The 14,035-nt window shown below is 36.8% G+C and overlaps 2 protein-coding genes across 5 annotated transcripts in view; one reads left to right on the forward strand and one right to left on the reverse strand.

Moving 5' to 3' along the window:
- INSYN2A (inhibitory synaptic factor 2A) overlaps positions 1-9,212 on the forward strand; it is a 78,596-nt gene extending 69,384 nt beyond the window's left edge. Inside the window, exon 4 of the mRNA XM_075000183.1 lies at positions 9,029-9,212. Within this exon, the coding sequence (XP_074856284.1) occupies positions 9,029-9,212 (184 nt within the window). The remainder of the gene's footprint in view (positions 1-9,028) is intronic.
- Positions 1-14,035, reverse strand: part of DOCK1 (dedicator of cytokinesis 1) — a 620,618-nt gene that overhangs the window by 410,199 nt on the left and 196,384 nt on the right. The gene's annotated exons all lie outside the window — the stretch shown is intronic.

Here is a 14,035-nt window from a genome sequence, read left to right on the forward strand (position 1 = left end):
GTTCATAGGTTAAAAATCACACTTGTCAGAAGAAAGCTAATTAGATCTGTGAGGATTTTCTGCTAAGTTTCCCTTACCTATCAATGTCAGAAGTCCATGAAAGGGTATATTAAATTAATGTCAATATGGGATAGAAAAAATAAGAAAAAAGATTAACTGAAAACCTAATAATTGTGCACATTTAACCCAAGTAACTATACATGCATCACTTATTTGTGATATATGAAACATACTTATGGTTGACAAGAGTAAATTTAAAACAGACTCTGGCCCCAAACTCCAAGGACATGAGTGGTACCATTAATTACAAATATATTTTGGTAAGTTAGAAATGAATGGGGGAGATGAGGCATGGTGCTATTTCAGACATTATTTGCTTCCTGTTCCAGTGGAAGTACTTGTGCTCATCAGTTAAGCAGCCATGTAAACACTTGCAAGATCCAGGCCTTAATGTCTACTTATGACACACATAGGTACCAAAGTGACTAGACAGCAACTTTAGGCCTTAAATATATTAGGAACTGACTAGCAGCAAGCCACATGGAAGTATTCTCAATAAACATTTCAGCAATTGCAAGTATACCTAGTGTTCCGTTACATGCTCCTTCATGTGTGCTCAAATCCTTGTTTTTACCTGTTTTACCCAGTTTTCAATTCATATGGCTTATTAAAAAGATGAACGGTACTTTCTACCACACAGCATCAGGAACAGAAAGATTCTCTAAAACAGTGTTGTCCATGCAGCTTGATTGTGACTATGCTGTCCTAGTCCAGGCTGTCCTTGTAGTCCCTCTCTTAAACCAACTGCAGTCAAACAGGCCACATTTTGTAGCGATTTTCTTACGTGTAAGATGCTACACATACCCAACTCCTTAATATATACAACATTTCCTAAGCGTCATCTTCCAAACTGTCATCTGACACTTGTAAATTGTTTGAACAATACACACAAATAAAAATATTTGACATCTAGTGGCAATCCTTGGAATGATCTACCAGTTCTAAAGTCCTCCAGATCGGGGGGAAGCTGGAGTTTTATTTATTTATTTATTTATTTGTTTATTTTGAGTCAAATAAATAAAAGAGCTAACCCTTCTCATAATTCTATTCTGGACTGAAGCCAACAAAAAAGAAACACTTGCGATAAATGTTGACAGTTGAGGCTATGTATTCTAGTCTTTCCAGATGAAAGTGCATAAACATTTTTATTTTAAATGATAAAGTAGGAAAGAAGAGTACTTCTAATTCAGGAGGATGGTTAAATATTTACATAACTTTAAGCAAGCGTAAGGGCTTTTTTGAATTGGCACTAGAGGAAATAATGCTAAATTATTTTGGTCTATTTATATTAAGCTACATCTAAATCAGGGGTCAGTAACCTTTCCAAGGTGGAATGCCAATATTTGACCTTTTGACCTCTGTGTACAGTCAAAATGCCGGTGATACTTTTTAAAGTCGCTAATAATCCTACTTACAACAGCTTTGTTAATACATAAATTAAGATGCAGAGCTTTACCGCTTAGGTGGTAGCTGATAGCATTAGCTGGTGTTTTTTTAATCCACAGGAGGCATAGCTTTGAGACAGCACCTGGCTGCATGGGGGAGGAAGGGCGGGGTTGAGATCCCACCTTGCGTGCCAATGAAAATTGCTTTTGGCACTTTTGTCACCTGTGCCAGGGGTTGCTGACCTAGACTGTGAAGCCTTTAGCAAAAAGGCTAAATGCTGTTTGTCAGTGCTTTTGCCAAAAAAGTACTTCTAGGCCACGCAACTGGCTTTCATTTCACTGACAGGAAAGTGTGCCTGCTGACAAAGCAACTTTCACACTTACATACTGATAAAAATTTTGTAATGACAAGTGCGTGGGGCAGGGGTGGGGGAGGTTAAGCATCTATAAACAACAGAAGTTTTGTCAGTCAATTGTAAGCATAGACAAAACCTTAAATGACTTTAGTATTTAGTTGTGAGGTTTTCTTTTACACACATAGACTCTCCCCCGAAGATAAATGTGAATGTTTCAGACAGTATATTCTGATATACAGAAGATTTTAGCACCTCATCTCCCAACTGAAAGGTAGGCTACAGAGGCTTATCACTTCCTAAAACTTAGGATACACCATACTTACTTCCAGGAATGAAGTCAATGTCAAAACCCAAATTCTCTTAGAAGCATGAACCAAAAGGAGAGCACAACAAAAATATCAGAAAAACTGCTTAGGCCAGCACATAGTAAAGAAGGTTTCAGATGTTTCCCAGTCTGGCTACTGGAGCATTTCAATACATTGTTGAGGTTACTGAAGTTTAGTAATTTGTTACGCAGCTCACCTCCGAGGTGTAGATCTCTTCTGAGAAGAAACCAATGAAAAATGGCACTTTTTTATACAGTGTGTTCCTTTTGCATGAAGTCATTCATTCATTTGAATGAAAGAAGAGAATTTTTGCCAATTTTACCTAATATTGGTGCGGAGCTAGTGTAGTTATGTGGGAGAAAGCTGTATTCTAACTTGCAGCATAATCCCAATTACAGAGCCACTTACCCCCATGCAACCCCACTGACTGCAGTGGGATATCGCAGGTGTAATGGAATGCCACCTGATTTCTCAATTGTTATCTATTTAACAATCAACATGTTTCAGTTTGTTACTATTTTATTTCTTAGCAATGTATATTAATTATGTAAGATTCTTAGAAAAGGAGTAAATCCAACAGAATTTCTAAGTTTTCTGCTTGGTCACCTCCTACATACCATATGTTTGAAACTAAGTGTTTATGACTCATCAGGCTCTATGCTCAAAACCACAAATAATATTAACAGAGTAATTTTAAAGCTGGTTCTCCTCCCACCATTGTTAAATATATTCACTCATGAGAAAGTATAGTATTCTACCACAGTAATCCAAACACGATCGTTTACAATAGCTTATCCTTCAATGTTTGGGTTTATAACTGTTGAATGCTGGTTTGTTGTTTTTTCATAAAGGATAACTATAAACATATGTTAAAAAGCTTAGTCAAATTAGTAAAAGGAAACAAAAACGAGGAAAAAAGATCATTAAGCAAAAAAGATTCATCTATGCTTTAGGCAATACATTGGTTTCATGCTACTGCAGATCTGGGTTAAAATGAACTTGTACACTCACCCATAGTTTCTCATAAAAGTTAAACACTTATTAGCTGTGTCTACACATGCACGCTACTTCGAAGTAGCGACACTAACTTCGAAATAGCGCCCGTCACGGCTACACGCGCCGGGCGCTATTTCGAAGTTAACTTCGACGTTAGGCGGCGAGACGTCGAAGTCACTAACCCCATGAGGGGATAGGAATAGCGCCCTACTTCGACGTTCAACGTGTAGTCGTTGCGCGTCCCGCAACTTCGAAATAGCGGGGTCCACCATGGCGACCATCAGCTGAGGGGTTGAGAGACGCTCTATGGTCACCGTGGGCAGCAGCCCTTAGCCCAGCTGGGGATCCATGCTGCAGGCACAGGGTCTGCAACCAGTTGTCAGCTCTGTGTATTTTGTGTTGTTTAGTGCAACTGTGTCTGGGAGGGGCCCTTTAAGGGAGCGGCTTGCTGTTGAGTCCGCCCTGTGACGCTGTCTGCAGCTGTGCCTGGCACCCTTATTTCGATGTGTGCTACTTTGGCATGTAGACGTTCCCTCGCAGCGCCTATTTCGATGTGGTGCCGCGCAACGTCGAAGTTGAACATCGACGTTGCCAGCCCTGGAGGACGTGTAGACGTTACTCATCGAAATAGCCTATTTCAATGTTGCTACATCGAAATAAGCTATTTCGATGTAGGCTTCACGTGTAGACGTAGCCATCATGTTGCTGGAACTCCATCAGAAACAAAGCAAAAAGCCTAATTGACAAGAATGGAGAAAAAGGAGTTAAAAAGGGGCCCAGGAAAGAGGGAAACTAGTTTACCATGATGTGTTGAATGAAAGGTTAAAAGGAGGCACCTTTTAGAATAACCATGCTGAGGAGTCAACAATCATGGTGTTATCCCTGCTGGTTGTTCACCGGAATTTTTATATATAAACTTCTGATCTTAAAGATAAATATTATGGATTAAAAGGACTGCTGCCTTATGTTTCTTTATATGTAGCTTTTCTATGTAGTTCTGTTGGTATGGGTAGAAATTTACAAGAGGCCAGGAGAAGCTGCTTGCCTACAGACTTTCCAGTCTAAATTTGGTATGACATGATATAAGGGAAATTGATGTGTCAAGCAAGAGGAAGGAAGGCTAATTTACACAACACACCATTGTGGAAGATGTATGCTTTTACAAAGTATGAATTATATTATGCAACATTTGTGCACACGCACAGGGACATTGTTGAGCTTGCAAAGTGAATCACTCAAAGTTAGCAAATGCCAAAATTTTCTAACTTTTGAGAGCTTGACTTTTCAACTTAAATAATGTATTTAATATTTTGGGTGAGAGATTTGTAAGAACTCATAATGTAAATTATTAAAGAAACCACCTCTTGTAATCCTTATACTTGTAGAACCTTCATTTGGCCCCCAGAATAGATGCATTATAAGACAGTCCTGTGTAATCATGGAATTAGTTTTTTTCAGTATGATGTTTGCTTCATTCAGTGCACTGAATATGTGCTTCATATCTTGTCCTCATTGTTCAATGTGTGCTCCCCTCCCTTCTCGACTGTACTCTCTTCAAACCCTGATCTGAAGATAGAGAAAATCCCATGAGGAAATTAATACTATCACATATCTCTATAAAATATCTGTGCTTCACAACAATTGAGCTTCACAAAACACCTGTGAAAAGAATTAATGGGTATTATTATACCCATTTTACAGATGGAGAAGTTGCAGCACAGATTAAAGCCAAACAAACAAACAAAAAAAAACCGACTAATCTAACATCCAATTTAAGAAGGTTAGAATGTGATTTTTCAGAGTACCTAGCACTATACAGCACTTTATAAATAAATGGAAAAAGCTGAGGTATGTCCATGTATACCATCCTGACAAACGTTTGTTCAGTCTATTCCTATAAGCCTCCAATGATGAGGATTCCACAACCTCCAGTGGGAGCCTATTCCACAGCTCAACTATGCTGATAGTTACTCATATATTCCTAATATAAAACCTTAATCTCCATCAAGCTGATTAAGCTGATTACTTGTTGCCTTACCTTCACTTGACTGCTGTTCAGATTATTGTGTTTGTAACTATTCATAGCTATACAGCATGACCACCTACATTTTACTGCTTTATAAGAGAAAAAACTTTGCATATTTTATTGTTCTGAAATAAAAATAAATATGTATTAAGTCATTAGGTTGCCATCAAATAAATTATTTGTGTAGAAGGGACAGGGATATAAGAAAATTCCAATTTTAATGCATTTATCTTCTCAGCCATCAAGCAATTCTCCTGTTAAACATATACAGTTATAAAAGGTGACAGGATATAAGTGTTAGCATTCTTCCACTCTCCTCCAAGTAACACATTGTTATTTTGATTCCAAGTTATAAAAACAGCTTGAGATGCAATACAAATGGGTTTATGCACTACAGAATAACAATAGTTTCTAACCCAAATATGCTTTTCCTCACAGGAATTAAAACCACATAAGCTTCCCTCTTGCAGTCAGCAAACACTTTCTAATACAAACTGATTATAAAAATTTGCACAGCAAGGTTGTAAATGATTTTAACAACTATCTTTGAAATCTAAAGTAGACACCAATTTATAATAGCTTTACTTTTGTGAACATCAGAGAACATAATAGAAACATTGGACTAGGTGAAAGCAAATGTTTTCTCCCCAGCTGTTAGCATCATGTTTTATACATTTATTCAGGTTAACAAGCTTATGCTAACATTGCAAGCCAAATTCTGCCCAGGCTTACCCCTCACAATAATGAGCAGATATGTAAAGCAAACTCTGTACTTTTCTATGTACAATACTTTCTAATTGCCATGCTGATTTTTCCAGTTTTATTTTTGGAAATATATACACAGCATGCGCACACACTTTAATGGTATCCCAATCTTTTAATCAAACAGCTTTCTTGCTAGCTTTCTTTTGCTATCAGTGCAGCTAAACTACAAACAACAATTTGTCATGCATATACGCATGCCGTTTTGTTAACAAGGGGCTGGATTAGATTACTCTGTAATTACTTGGTTCTGTAGTGAGATTAATTACTGGATTACAAGATACCCAATATAGCTGCTTAACAGAAATTCAATATTCACAGGTACAATCAAATACTCGCCCTAATGTAAAAATTATAATCATCAGGCTGAAGTAACAGTAAAAAATCTTACAATTTCTAAGGTCTTTCATAGTGTTAGATGAATAGGCAATATCCACTCTGAAATGTCTCCATTCTTACAAATGAATTTACTTTTCTGTTTTACCAGCAATCAGAAAAATTTCAAACTGACAAGAATGTTCATACTTACATATTATATATATATATATATATATATATATAAAAGACATTTAGTCATTCTCCACAATTTAACAAACTAGGCCCTGCTCCTACATTTATGATCCACGTAAGCAACTTTTCACATGGGTGTAAAGCCCTACTTACTTCATAAGAACATTCCACAGGTGGATTCTTGTCAGCTCTGAGACTAGCTGCTCTTAGATAAATCACTTAAGCTCTCTGGCTTTCCATTCCTGTTTGTAATATGAGGATCACATTTGGCTACATCACATAACTATAGTGAGAAGCACTCAAGATTTGCCAAGTGCTAGTTAGGAACTAAAATACACCAAAACCTTCCATTGACTGGAGGCATAATGGCACCCAAATATCCAATTTATCTGAACTAAGTTCCCATGAAACTCTTCAAAACGAAGCAACGAGGCTTCACTTCTCCTGTAGGTTCAGGTTGGGAAAGGAGACATCAAAGGTTTCCCTTGTAGAATACATACAGCCAGTTACTTTGGTGATTTCTTAAAGAATCTTTCCCCTAACTTATATCAAATTCTTTGAGGTCAACCCTGTGCACAGAATTGGTTACACTGGGAATATAAGGACAAAAAAGCTCCATAAACACAAAGAAAATAAAGAGGGAAAATATTTATGTATTTTGAATGAATGCTGCATGCTTAAGTGCTGAAAAGTCAGGAAATATCAAAAGTTGGGCTTCAATGGACAGGCTTATTGTTGTCCCTTGAGCATATGCACAATGACAATTATTTTTCATATATTAAACAAATATTATAAAGCAACAAATAGCAGAGCAGCTGCACGGAAGGGCCAAATGAGTCGTTCAAGGCAATCAGTAAGCCCCTTGCTATCTTTCAAATTCCTCCCTGATCCTGAGCATGCTCTACTGCCTAGTTTCCTTCCAAAAATCCTGCTGTGCTCCCTAACACACACAGCATGGTAAGAAGGCCCACTGTCAGCATTCTCAACATCCAGCTATACCTGTGGTAGGGAACCTGTGGGCCGTGGTCTGCACACTGTTTGTCAAGGTAAGCAGCTGGCAAGCCACTGGAAGTGGGGAGCTGCTGAACGCCATTTCCCATAGCTCCCATGGGCTGGAAGTGGTGAACCCCAGCCAATGGGAACTACAGACATACCTGCCATACCGGACGAGTGAAGGTAAATCTGGTGGCACAACAGCAGCTTACCCTGATAAGTCACACAGGGGGCGCAGGTTGCTCACTGCTGAGCTATACCACATCCATTGAAACAACATTTCTACTTCATTCAGTGCTTTTGTAGCCCTTATTTGGCTTGGAGCACTGTGCCGACTTCCCATTTTTATTCACCTTTTTGCTGCATCCTGACACTGATTTTTTTTTTAAGAGAAACTAATTTGAAATGTATATTATTGCTATATCTTGATTCTAGGGCTATAACTTTATCTGCATGTCTTTTTCCTTAACTCCAGGGCAGCTTGCAAGGTTTTCCACTTCACAATCTGCTTATGAATTAGGAAGTCTATTTTATGAGTTTAAATTTACTTTTATGCCTTAGCTTTATATTAGTGAACAAATAACAGATATACATTTTCCTAATATATGGGGCTATCACAAAGTACACCTGGCTGTGTCTACACTAGCACCCAACTTCGAAGGGAGCACGGTAAGTAAGGTTTCAGGAGATTATTAATGAAGTACTGTGCTGCATATGCACCACTTCATTAAGCTAATTCTCCCCCGTGGAAACTTCAACGTGTTAAACTTCGAAGTGCTGGCTTGCGTGTAGCCACGGCTAACCCACCGGTACTTCCAAGTTGCCCAGGCACTTCAGAGTACCGGCAGGTTAGCCGTGGCTACACAAGAGCTGGCACTTCGAGGTGTTAAACTTCGAAGTTGCCGCAGGGGAGAATTAGCTTAATGAAGTGCTGCATTTGCAGCACACCACTTTATTAATAATCTCCTGACACCTTACTTACCATGCTCCCTTCGAAGCAAGGAGCTAGTGTAGACAAGCCCCCTATGTCCTATTGAAACAATTTTTCATTGTTTAGCTAAAAATGTAGATCTACAATTGATGCTTCATCTTTCAAAAACAAAAAAAAAATAAAGGATTGGACAGGTTTTTGACTTGGAAGTGTTATCTGCAGTAGGTTAAGTATACTTTAGATTATGCTGTCAGAAATATAGCCAGGCTCAAAGGTAATTAGTTGACTCCAGCTATGCAGTTCTTGTAGCTGGATTCGCGTGTTTAAAAATCAGTTTTTCCTCCTAGTGTATACTGGGCCTATGTCTTAGCATGATTGCTGGGTACTGGATTACATGACCTCTCAAGGTCCCTTCTAGTAATAAATTTGATGATCTTCCCTTAGCAAGTTACTATGGAATCATTTCTCAGTGTGGCCAGAATTCATATTTTCTCTTTGTGGTACAAGGAATAAATTTATTTTCCAATTCTCATTTGTTGCTGTTACAGTCATCTAGTTTAACTTGGTGTTTGCATATACTTTAAATACATTAGCACTTGGGTATCAGTCTTAGAAGTCTTAAATTAAATGTTTATATCCTAATATTGAGCATTTAATTGTTTTTGTTTTGTTTTGTTTTTTAGCGTGGAGCTGGATTTTAAACAGCAGGAAGATAAACTACAGCCAGTTCTGAGAAAACTTCACCCTATTGAGGAAACTCAGGTTGCACCTTTGCCTTATTCTCAGGAGGGTTACTCCTCAACTCCCAAACAAAAATCCAAAACTGAATCAAAAAAGCATGGAAGATGGAAACTCTGGTTTCTTTAACTAAATCTACTAGTTACGGAGTTTAAGGCCTTCTTTGAAACATATTTGGAATTCAATTAATCAACTAAAAAGGGAATTTGGTAAATTGATCAGTGTCATTAGCCACTGTTACTCTGGTTATTGTGGGATGCATTCAGTTCTCACCACATGTACCAAAAAGATCTTTGCATCTATAAACTAATGTTCATGAGCAAGGCATTAAATCATACCTTGCCAACTTGTATTTGCAGTTCACCAATGTGGGATGTAAAATCTGAATTGAAATTTGTATAGACAAAGATGACCACTAAAACAATTCCCCCACACCTCTTTTGATCTGCAAGTCTCCCATTTCAACTTGGTAAATGGCATCCTGTACACAGCTAAGAATCACTATTTTCAAGCCTTTTTATGTTCTGTTTAAAAAATTAGTGAGGAAGAAAGCAAGCCTTATGTTTGCAAAGATCTTCGATTTTACATTTAATTTTGCAAAGAAGTGGAGGTCATGAGAAGTGCAATTTTTAGCACATAATATCATGGAGAAAGCACAATTTTTCAAATCATCCAAGACCATGAATCACCTCTGTAACGTTACTATATGTGTATATTTGCCTTCATGTGCTGTAGAATTAAACCAAGTTTTTACATCTCAGCATCTTATTGACACCTCTGATTTAGTGTCACCTTTATCACCAGACTTATGACATATTTACTGCTCATTTTCAAAGGACGACTAGCCACAAACCACCTGAAGTCAGGACACGCCTTTAAATCACTAAAAATTGACAGGGTCAAAGCTATGGGAAACCAACCTTTCTTAGATCTCACTTTTATCTTTTGGTACCCAAAGGCCAATATGTTCTGGCACAGATAATAAAAAAAAAAAACTGAAATGGATAATAGTAAAATGATACTGTTGGCAGTTGTCTCAATTTAAAAACTTTTTGTAATTCAGTCTTGAGAATAAGTGTGCGCCACTGTAGAAGGTGCTAGAAATTTCATAATATGCATTATGCTTTATTATAAGAGTTCAGAAGGGCCTGGCGACTTTAATAGTTATTTACTTAATGAAGCTTGTAATTTCCAGACTAACGTAATATATCATTTGCATTAAAATAATATATTAACTGTACTAATCACACTTTGGCGAAAAAGCTGTGAACCAAATTTCTTTTTAGATTTTTAAAAACAAAAACACTTTAAACCCACTATCAATTATATACTGCAATCTTTTCCCCTTGCATATTAAGCACGGTCATTAAAAATTCTAATCTAGGTGTCCGTCTGGAAAGCTCTTGTAACAATAGGGATTGGGAATCTTGTTTCTTTATGTTAAATTATTTTTGTAGAGTACACTCATGTGTCAGAAACTGGGATACAAGATACCAGCTCTGCAGTTTCATTCCCCAAGGCATCATTAAGATCTGACTCCTTCGGTCTTTAAATGCAGCTAAATGTGAGAAGTGCATCCCTAACAGATACCGTTTGCACCTACTAAATGCAAGAGGAGATGTTTATGTTCAATTCCTTCCCCTTACCCCAAAATCAAATCCACTTTAAGTTCTATTCATTCTACAAGGATCCTATACCAAACAATTTGGTCTTTGTCTTGAAAGTAATTAGAAAGCTAATGTGAGTACATACAGTATATGTGAAACTGTTTATGTCCACGTCAAAACTATTTCAACTGGATGCTTTAATGAAATGCTCACCTTTGTAGTAAATGTCAAGAGGGCTACAAATCCTTGTACATAAGTAAACAGTACTCTAAAATATTTTTGTGAAAGATGAAGGAAAAGAGAAGGAGTGCCATGAAGGAAGTGCAATTGTTTCATGTGGAAAAAAATGCGTTTCATGTATTTTATACTGTTTTTAATTAAAGTTATAAAACTGTTTACAGAGATATCCCACCTTGTTTTAAAATTCCCAACTATTTCAAAATATTAAACAGGACAAAGTAGAAAAAACTTACACATTATTTTATAACAATTCTGTACTGCTGAGTACAGTGTCATACATACAAAGAAAACATCATACACGTCTAGTATATTTTTTAAAACACCAAGTCAAATATATCACAATCGGAATTCTTTACAGATCGTTAATGCCAACTAGAAAGAGAGATTTCCCAAAAATCCATTCTAAATATTCTTGTGTGAACAGACTCTGAAGCAGAACTCTACAAATGTTTTTATACTTGGTTATTGAGTCACCCAAAGCTAATATTATACAGATATTCATAACACAGAAGAATTCCTTGATGACATGTTTATGAACTAAAAAAATGGAAGTTATCACTGAGTGTTGTCTACATGTCTAGAATATTTTCTTAAACGTTGCAGATTTTTAATTTTTTACATTTTTAAAAGAAAAAAATAACTGCATACTCTTGCTCCAAAATACCTGTGTTATACCATACCATACTATGTAATTTGTAATAAGATGTTTTTTGCAAGTCTGTTAAATGCATCATAGTGTGTTACACTGAGGATCACAGAGGCTCAATTTAGATTGAGAGGCATATTCAATTCTTTAAAACTTTTAGCGACATATGATATGTGACTGACATAGAACTATTTCCACCCTAATGTGATAAATGTTATAGAAAGCAGGAACAACATTATGCTAGTAAATTCAATTACAATTTCATGCATTTTCAGACACTAAATTTATTATATGCACTGCTCTCATAACATGCTTTAATTACTTTCTAATCAATAAATACTGCAGTAATTTTGCATTACTTACTGATTTCATACTACATGGGCAATGTTTTTCTAAGTCTGCATAATTCCCATTAAGCAACAGTGACATTTCTCTGTTTGAAATTATTATTAGGAAACAATTTGTGTAAGTACCACCTGTTTTCTTAAAATTAATCACTGTAAGATACTTTATAATCAGGGTAAAATGAAAAAAAAATCATGATTAAAACTGAAAAAAGACCACTGTAAGTACTAAGTGTTTGGTTTTTCTTGCTTAAGACAAGATCCTACACAATGAACAAAATATATTTATGCATTCTTTACTTTCACTAAATGTTTTGATTGTACACTACATTTAAAATACCTAATACATTAATTTTTCATAAGCCTTTTGAAACAAGCAGTTAACAAGCTGTTGCATTAGTCTAATAGTACACAGTAAGTACTACTATTTTAAATTGGTCACTATGATTGCAACCAATAATTTGGCAGCAGTATGTTTACAGCTCAGCTATACCAGGATGAAACAGAAGACCTGAAATACTTCTGGGCATAATTGCCGTATCAGTAAAGTACAACTCTAGCAGCTGGAAACACGCTGCAAATTTATTTAACTAAACACAGTTTCAAGGTAAAAATTGGTATATCACATGTATACTTCATACCAATTTTGATCCATTCATGATATTCAGTTCATACTCCAGTGCACAAAAAGCAAGATAGAGGCCAAAATCTTAATTTTTGCAACAATTCATAGTAAGTAATTTGATATGTGTGTATAAGAAAAAAATTACATTGTGCCGCAAGTAAACACTTGGTTTTTTTTTGTTTTAATTTGCAGTAGTCAATGAAAAAAATAGCACTGCATACATTTTGCCTATGAATATGGCACTCGTACTCTATGAGTCAGAGCATAAGACCAGATAGGACCATTAGACTATCTAAAATGATCGCCTGTATAACGGAAGCAATTGAATTTCATTCAGTAATCCCTATTCTGAATCCAGTAACTTGTGTTTCACCTTCCAGAAAGACCTCAGTCTTGATTGGAATACACCACTTCCCTTGTTCGTTTCTTCAAGCGGTTAACTGCCTTCATGTTAAAAATATGCGCGTACTACTGATTTGAACTTGTCTGGCTTTTACTTGCATCAGTCGGTTCTTGTTATGTCTTTTTCCTCTAGATTAAAAAAGCCCTCTTATGTCTGACATTTTCTTTCTGTGAAAATACTTTTACCCCATAATCACATCACCTCTTCTTCTTTTGGTAAAGAGATCAGGCTCCTCAAATCACCCTCATATCGCTTTTATGGCCTTTTCTACTACAGGGGTCAGTAACCCCTGGCACAGGTGCCAAGAGTGGCACGCGAGCCAATTTTTGTCAGGTGCCAAGAATGGCACGCCAGGTGGAAGGTCAGCCCCATCCCTCCTCCTCCGTGCAGCTGAGAGCTTGCTCAAAGCCATGCAGACTGTGGGTTAACAAAAGACCAGTTAACGCTACTAATCACCATCTAAACTGTAAAGCTCTACATCTTAATTTATTAATGACACTGTTGTAAGTGGGGCTATTGCTGACTTTAAAAAGTATCACTGGCACTCAGACTGTACAAGAGGTCAAAAGGTTGGATTTCTGCATTCCATTATGGAAAGGTAGCTGACTCCTGCTCTACTATATGCTAGAACTGGATGGAATATTGCAGTATTGGTCTCAAGTGCCATATGCACAACTAAAACCACCTCCCTATTCTTCTTCTGTTTATACAGTCAACAATCAGATTAGCCCTTTTAACTACAACTCTTTCCTGAGAGCAATGTTCAACTGTTTGTCCCCTGTGACCACTGAATCTTTTTTTTCAAACATTTTCAGGATGGTGTATCCCATTATGTAGATATGACCTGTATGCAGTGTTGCGAGCTGTTTGACCTCTCTTTTGATGGTGTAAAAATATACTTTGTTTGAACAGGCCCAGATGGCTGTCATCATTATTTACCACGCCAACAATCTTTTATGTCATTGGCAAATTTTATCAGCAATGGTCTTAAATCACTTTCTCAAATTTTGCAAGCAAAGATCCAAAACTGCCAAAATTGGTTGACCTTTATACTTTCATAGCTCTGTTTGTGGGGAAGACATATTGA

Source organism: Carettochelys insculpta, chromosome 7, assembly GCF_033958435.1.
Source record: "Carettochelys insculpta isolate YL-2023 chromosome 7, ASM3395843v1, whole genome shotgun sequence".
Classification (NCBI taxonomy): Eukaryota; Metazoa; Chordata; order Testudines; family Carettochelyidae; genus Carettochelys; species Carettochelys insculpta.